Source organism: Epinephelus moara, chromosome 24 (genome assembly GCF_006386435.1).
Source record: "Epinephelus moara isolate mb chromosome 24, YSFRI_EMoa_1.0, whole genome shotgun sequence".
Taxonomy (NCBI): Eukaryota; Metazoa; Chordata; class Actinopteri; order Perciformes; family Serranidae; genus Epinephelus; species Epinephelus moara.
The window spans coordinates 24,701,469-24,709,448 of record NC_065529.1 but is presented as its reverse complement, the minus strand read 5'-3'; the positions used below and the strand labels follow the sequence as shown (position 1 = coordinate 24,709,448).

Here is a 7,980-nt window from a genome sequence, read left to right as displayed (position 1 = left end):
ATGTGTGATTTTATGTTGAAATCAAAAACAGTTTATATTTGCATTGTACTAGATAAACACACGTTACATTTCACTGGCACTGAATCGACCACGTCGGGACTAACAGCTGGGTGTGACTTAATGCACCAGTCATAAATGAACTAATTTATTTTTTGTGACGTGTGGTTATTTATTGGCAGTATGCTGCCTTGTAGGAGGACACGTCTGCTCTGCGCTTTTCTTTTGAAATGACGCGACTTGACCGGAAGTAGCTGTTTGTTCTGGACGGAAGTCAGCAGTCAGATAAGTTAGATGTAGTTTACACTGCATTTTGGGAACATTTTTTAATTTGGGTGTTTTAGTCGGTTCGTTAGTTTTGTTTAACTTATTCCGGTCGGCTGTCATTTCGGTTAGCTCGGTCGGTCGGTCGCAGTTAACTCTGTCACGTTTCCGTTAGTTGACACGACAGGAAGCATCGCTAACGTAGCACTGAAGTTAACGTTAGCAGACATATAACGGACTAGCCAGCTAGCTAACGTCAGCTGTCCCAACACACAGGCCAGAAACAGATGATTATAACGGTCATTATGTATATTTATTAAACTTGTATATATCCAGGAGGTTATTTAGCTTGCGGTTTGGTTAGCTCGCCCGCAGTTTCGTAACGATAACTGTTAGCAGCATTTTAGTGGGGCTAGCTGAGCTATCGTTCAGAGAGCGAAAAAAAACGGTAACGTTACGTTTTGCTCGAAACTGGCTCAGCTTTCGCTTTTCAAAGTTGATGTCTCCAGTTATAATGAAATAGCTGCGGGATAATCCAGCTGCTATGGTGTCTGCCACACCGCTGGTGAGTAAACCCCACCTAACGGGGAGTGACACACATCTGCTGTCACTTTGTCATTTCTTCATACTCGCCAACACGGCGAGGGGACTAGAAGTTTACAGCCGCAGACTGGGGCCCTTGTGGTGAAACTTGTGTCCATGCTGTCTTCCTTCACTGTCTTATCCAGCACCTGCCAAGTTGATCGACAGTCAGTGAGACACCTGGTCCAGCATGAAGGCCCTCGGATCCAGATTCTCCTTCTATGCGGGTTTCGTGGTGGGAACCTTCACACTGTACGTGTTTCTGCGGCAGGTGTGGTTTGAGAGGACTGTGTCAGCACAGCAGGCCGGCAGCTTTGATAAACTTCATGACTACCAGCTACAGCTCGAGGAGGAGAGGAAAATATGGAAGAAGGAGAGGTCTGCTCTTTTCAACCTGAAGCACCCTCATCATAAAGGTACGACATCTGGCAGCTATGTGTCCAAAATATGTTCATGTAAACTAATTTAGACAGACATACTTCAATATCATGTACTGAATTAACTTTTCTATCATTATTCAAACATTTAAATGCCACCACATTTTTCACCAAAGCCCACTGAGTCACTATATCAAGTTCCAGCTTCCTTGTACTTGCAATCCTTGCGTGCCCGACCGGGAAGTCTATCTGTTCCCCTCAGACACTGCATTCAGCTCTATGCTTTATGGTCTGATACTGAAACAAAACTCAGTGTTTAACTCGTAAACAACTTTATTGTGAAGTCCCAGTTTTTACAGGTTTCTTTTTTTTTTTACAACCACTTTTTTTACTCAGTACTCAGATAACAAATATAATTCAGGTTCATCTGTAACTTGTAAAAATTCAATGGTGGTTTGCTTTATATAGTTATAATCAGTGTTGGGCAAGTTTCTCTCAAAATGTTATGTCTTACATATTACTAGTTACCTTCATTTAAAAGTAACAAGTTACTGTACAATATAAGTTACTTTTTACATTGCTTTTGCGTTACTTTCACCAAAGTGACCTCAGAAGAATGAACAGGCATTATAAATGGGTAAGGCTAATGTTTCACAGCGGGTAATCGAAGCACAGAAGCTCCAGGTTATTACAGTTCATTTTGAAGCCAGTGCTAAGCAGGTCTGACCCAGTTATGTATTCACAGACAGTGGTTACTGCTTTGTATTAAAATCCTCTGCTGATATTGATTATAGCGTGATGATATAGAACAATTAAATAGTCTGGACCGTTTAGAATAAATGAATATCCTTGAACATTGAGGATGGGCAGGCACAGGATCAGAGGGTAATAATTATGACACATGGATAAATATTTGTGGGACTATGATATGAAACACAATAAATACATGTTGAGGTTAGCACAACAAACTGAACGGCATGTGAGTCAGTTACTATGACAAATGCAAATTGTTACCCCTCCTGCTCTAGAAGTCTAAATAATTTATTTTTCCGCTGCTGAACATTTGATTATTTGTTTAACACTTTTAAACTTAGAGGAAAATTTCAGTCTGTCTTCACACTGCTCTGACACACACACACACACACACACACACACACACACACACACACACACACACACACACACAAAATCACACACACACACACAATGAAAATGTCAGGGAGCAGTATCTCTTTTCTCTAATGCAGTTAAAATTAGCCTCTAGAAGTGATAACTCAGTTTCCATTGCTGGATATTTAACTATTAAATTGGACACATTTGTGCTGTAAGGGAAAGTCTGCTCTACCTGTGACTGTCTTCACTGTATCGTCAGTCCAACACAGACGCACACACGCACAGCACAATAACAAAGTCCAGGGCGACACAGCGTTGTGTCAAGTTTTGAATCACAGTGTAAATTAAAACTTACCAATAATATGAAATGGATTCTTTTAAAGAGAAGGAAGTCAAATGTGCTGATTCATGTAGGGTGCTTTTTTTTTTAAACCATGCAACACCTCGTCACCACCATTTATTTCCTCCCTTGGATTGTTGTTTCACCTTTAAAAGCATATTATGTTCTATTATATATTAGTGGATATTGCCACAGTGTATTACGGAGAGATTGCAGTCTGAAATCTGATATTAATGTTTATATCTCCTTACTAGGTGAGGATAGTGGCATGGCTGATGAACTGTATAAAAAGGTGCGTATTCTTTGCTGGGTGATGACTGGACCCAACAACCTGGAGAAGAAGGCTCGGCATGTGAAGTCCACGTGGAGTCGCCACTGCAATATTGTGGTCTTCATGAGCTCTGTGGAGGACCCGGACTTCCCCACGGTGGGCCTAGGTACAAAGGAGGGTCGGGACCAGCTCTACTGGAAAACAATCCGAGCCTTCCATTACGCCTACGAGCATCACATCAATGAGGCAGATTGGTTCCTCAAGGCAGATGATGACACCTATGTAATAGTGGACAACCTGCGGTGGATTCTTTCGAACCACACGCCGGAGGAGCCGATTTACTTTGGCAGAAGATTCAAGCCCTACACCAAGCAGGGCTACATGAGTGGTGGTGCAGGCTATGTGTTGAGCAAAGAGGCTTTGCGGCGATTTGTTGAAGGATTTAAAACTAACGTGTGCACTCACACTACCTCTGTGGAGGACCTGGCAATGGGGCAGTGCATGGAGAAAGTTGGGGTGCTGGCAGGGGACTCCAGAGACACTGCACACAGGGAGACATTTCACCCATTTGTCCCCGAGCAGCACCTCACTGCCAAGTTTCCTAAAAGCTTCTGGTACTGGAGCTACTGCTACTACCCCATCTCAGAGGCAAGTACAACAAACATTGCGGACTTTGTCTTTACTGTCGGCGTAGTATTACACTGGTATGAAGAAACTTCAGCGCTGCAAATGTTTAAACAGACAGTGTGTCATTTTGTGTTAGCTTAACAACTACATGTTAACAGAGTTTCTGTACCCCCTTGGCTTTTTTGTTGTCAAACTGGTAGAGCCACAGTGACACTGAAAGGTTCTGAGTAGTGACTGGTTAAAGCTGGGGTAGGCAGGAATGTGGAAAGGCAAAAAAAAAATATATAATTGGAGAACCCACCCTCCCCCTGCAGCTTTCTCAGCTCTCTCCTCTCCCACTAGATGACCACGTGCATATGCTTGTGTTTTATACAGTACCCAGTGTTTACTATTCATTAATTTATATAATCTATATGCAGCCCATTCACTTAGCCCCTCCTTGCCCTGTACTCTAATTGTTTATCAGACCTCAAATGAAAAAAGATTTAGCCAGCTAACTGTGAACAGCTTCAACGGGAAGAGAAGGGCCAGCAGCTCAGAACCAAGCAGACAGACCTTCGGCTGAAATTCAGCCAGCACAATTCCCCAAGGGCCGGGGGTTGCAGCCGGCTGGTGGCCAGCAGCAGCACCTGGTCTAACCTGTGTAACAGCAGCAACAGAAAGTTTGCTGATCCGGTGGCGAGTCAGGGCTGTCTGGTCCCCCGGAGCTAGAGCTTGCACTGGATGGAATTGAGGCTGCAAACTGGGGGTCTGTCTCTGGAGCCGCTGCCCGCTCTCCTTCCAGCGAGGTGGTCTGCATGTAGGGGAGTGAGGCGGAGAACACATTGTGCTTCAAGGTTCTTGTTAATGTTAGCTACAGAATGTGCAGAATGAGCTTTAAGCTCCAGTCAGCAGAAGGCTAAACTGTTAGCAACATTTTCGGTCCATCTCTGACAGGCTTCACAGATATTAACATGTTTTATTCCACTTATTGTGAGACTCTTTTTGTTGGGTTGCTTTGCAGCGTGGGCAGTCTTTGCTGATATAGCAACTTTCTCTGCAAGATTCTCTGCCATTGAATCAGGCTTTCACAGAAGAGACATGCACACAAATCTGCAATTGTAGGACAGTCAATAGAAACACCCTCTCTTTGAAATGTGATTGGTAGAAGTCTCTCGTCACAGGCTAGGTTTTCCAAAGCTTGAAAACAGAACTAATATGTTCAAACTTTATAATAAGATTTTTGCCCGATGACGCCAGAACAAAGCTGCCTACCTGAGCTTTAATCAGATATATGTTGTGACTTTTACTGAAAGGTGTTTTCTGAATGTGTTACCTTGTAAAACATGCAAATGTGTTCACCCATTCTAAATGTGAGACTTTGGCTCCGTAATGTTGCATAACCACATTCTCTTGTTTTTCCTCAGGGTCCAAACTGCTGCTCGGACTTGTCGGCGTCATTCCACTACGTAGATGCTTCACACATGTATTTACTGGAGTACTACACGTATCACCTGCGTGCCTTTGGCTACAGATACCGTTACCAGCCCCCCACCCCGCAAGGCTATAACATTGAGCAGTTGAGTTCCCGGGATGCTTCAGAAGGCAAAAAGGAGCCGACTTCTCAGGAGAAAGGGCGAGGAGAGGGGGATGATCCGTCCAGGACTGACAAGAGACAGGATGCAGATCCCCCCCCTGTAAAGAAAGAACCTCCTGCTGCTCCAGCAGGCAAATAACAGTAGGATTGTGTGGGTGTGTGAAGTGAAGGGGACTGATCATTAGGTAGGGGGGGGGTGTATTTGCTTATTCATTGATAGTCTTTGCTCATATTTCTACAAAAGTAGAAATACAGTCCACTTTGATTTGAAATGTCCCCACATGTAAGTGCGTAGCTGAAGGACTCCTACTAATGTGAATTGCGTCTGCAAGACTGGTCTTAAGGCAGCAGGTGATTTATGACTTCTACCCTGGTTTTTCGAGTTTGTTAGGGTTTTTTTTTTTAAACAGCTGACTGTCCTCTTTAGAAGTTAAATGGCTTTCTGTGAGCTGCATTCATTTGTAAATGAACTAAAGCACCTTTTTAATTCATATGAGTCGGGTATAAGAACCAAGTATTTTCCAGAACCAGTTAAATTAGATTTTTTAGATGTTTTATTCTTTTCTTGACTGAAGTAAAACCCACCAAAACAACGCGATCTACCACGCTCTTGGTTTGCTGAAGCTGTTTGACTTCATTTCACACAGATAACTAAATGCCTTGGAAGCCAATGAGAACCAATTATATGTCCTGACCCGGTCAAACGGCTGTCAGAGAAAGAAATTTAAAAAAGTGCCTCACCTTTTACATTCAGTCAAACGCTCACTTTGTCTATAGGTGACATAAGTATTTTCTTTTGCGCATACTGTGGTTTGCATGTCAGTTTGCTGTTCTCAGACTTGTTTCGGGCTGCATTCAAAAGCATTTTCACAATACAGGCAAGTTATGTCCATGTGTTGTGTAGGAATGAATCCTCTTTGTTAGGTTGTATGCTGCGGTAGCTCTGATAAGACTGACTTCACAAAAAAGATTTGTCTTAAATAATAATTTTAAAAGTTTTATTACAAGTTTTGTTTACAGGACTAGGGCTTCAACTAGCTTAATATTATTTTTTATTACTGATTAATAAGGAGATTAATTTCTTGACTAATTATTTGGCCCATAAAACAGTCTTCAAACAGCAGTCAAAAACACAGAAATAATCAGTTCTAGTGTTTCCCACAGAATTAGAATCGTTTTTCAGTGGGTCGGCAAATATTCTGTTTGTGTGGTGCGTGCGTGTCCCTTTGTGATCAGTCTACAGTATGTCCCCTCTCTGAATTCTCTCTGAGGTTTCTGCGGGTCTGTGAATACAACACAGAGTGAACTCTTCATGAGGCTTTTTGTTTTTCCTCAGCAGCAGTATGTTGAGTTTGGGTCGCATGGTGGCAAATTGATCAGTTGATCAGTTTGTGCTCAGATCGATGTATTAGACGGGCAGCTGCTGCAGAGGCAAGTAAAAGCATAGTGCGCGGTTTCCATGGGAACGCAGCTGGTTTCAACCAAAGTAGTTTGGAAAAACGATAGACAGCGCTCAAGTGAGAGCGCTGCTGTTCCAAGAAATAGTGTTTTGCTTCTGTATGAATTAATGAATGGTAGAGTTTCACGTTCACCGTGCCCAGAGTACGCTCTGTTCTCCATGAGTGTGGTGCTCTGAATAATTGAACAGTGTGTGTATATATATATATATAAATATATATATATATATATATATATATAAAAATATACATATAAAAATATAAATATTTATATTTTTATATATATATATATATATATATATATATATATATTTATATTTGTAGAGCGCTCCGAGGAATGGTCCTGCTCCAGAAATACAAAATCAGTATGTTGCGATAAATACTGTGGGAAACCCTGAATTTTTTATTTCTAAGATTGAGAGAAGCAGCCAATCCTCTCCTGAAGTTCAGCCGTGATCTTGCAACCTCAATCAAGTGTTAGTGGAATAGAAAATGGCAAATTCAGCATTCATATACCCTCCCCGACACTACTTCTTAAAGGGCCAGCGTGTAGGATTTAGGAGCATCTATTGGCAGGAATAAAATCTAATATTCATAAGAATGTTTTCATTAGTTTATAATCACCTAAAAATAAGAATTGTTTTTGTTACCTTAGAGTGAGCTGTTTATCTATCTACATAAAGAGCGGGTCCTCTTCTACAGAGTCCGCCATGTTGTTCTACAGTAGCCCAAAACAGACAAACCAAACACTGGCTCTAGATAGGGCCATTTGTGTTTTCGCGTCGGCCACTGCAGCTAGTTTCAGTTCTGCAACCTCAGAGCTAGATGCCTCTAAAGCCTACACACCAGACCTTAAAATCCCCCCTACACACAAAATACAGATATAAAGTTAATTTCAATAGGAAAGCATTGTTTGGGTCATTCATATTTCTCTATGGCTCATAGACATACACTGATGTCACCATATTGCTTTAAATGAAAAGTCCAAATGTCTAAATTTATATAGTCCAGCCAAAGATTCCTATGAGGGATGATACCAGACTGCAGACAGACCAGTCAATAGTTACGTGGTGACAATATCGGTAATCTGAGTGCTTCTTATTTGTTTTTATTACTGGTTTATGTTCAGTTAACCGCAGACTTTCGGGATGTTTGCCTGTTCTCCAGCCTGTGTTAATTTGATCTGGATTTCGTGCGTACACACCTTCAGCGGTGCGAGGAAGCAGTGTGTCAAATATCTTTCCTTCTTTGAAATTCAACACCATCCTCCCCAAACCATTGCACCCTTATTTACCCGTGCTTCCCAAAGCTGGCACTGGACACACACACTTCACGGTTCCCCTCATCTCGCCCTAGTGGACTCGTCAGCTTGTGCC

At 42.1% G+C, this 7,980-nt stretch overlaps 1 protein-coding gene across 1 annotated transcript; it reads left to right on the top strand.

Annotated features, from left to right (window-relative positions):
• The first annotated feature begins 243 nt into the window (after positions 1 to 243).
• Positions 244 to 6,798, top strand: c1galt1lb (core 1 synthase, glycoprotein-N-acetylgalactosamine 3-beta-galactosyltransferase 1, like b). Its single transcript, XM_050037168.1, has 4 exons — positions 244 to 826; positions 990 to 1,259; positions 2,928 to 3,592; positions 4,978 to 6,798. Exons 2-4 carry the CDS (start codon positions 1,034 to 1,036, stop codon positions 5,284 to 5,286), a joined length of 1,200 nt encoding a protein of 399 aa, XP_049893125.1. The 5' UTR covers positions 244 to 826; positions 990 to 1,033; the 3' UTR covers positions 5,287 to 6,798.
• The last annotated feature ends 1,182 nt before the right edge of the window (positions 6,799 to 7,980 follow it).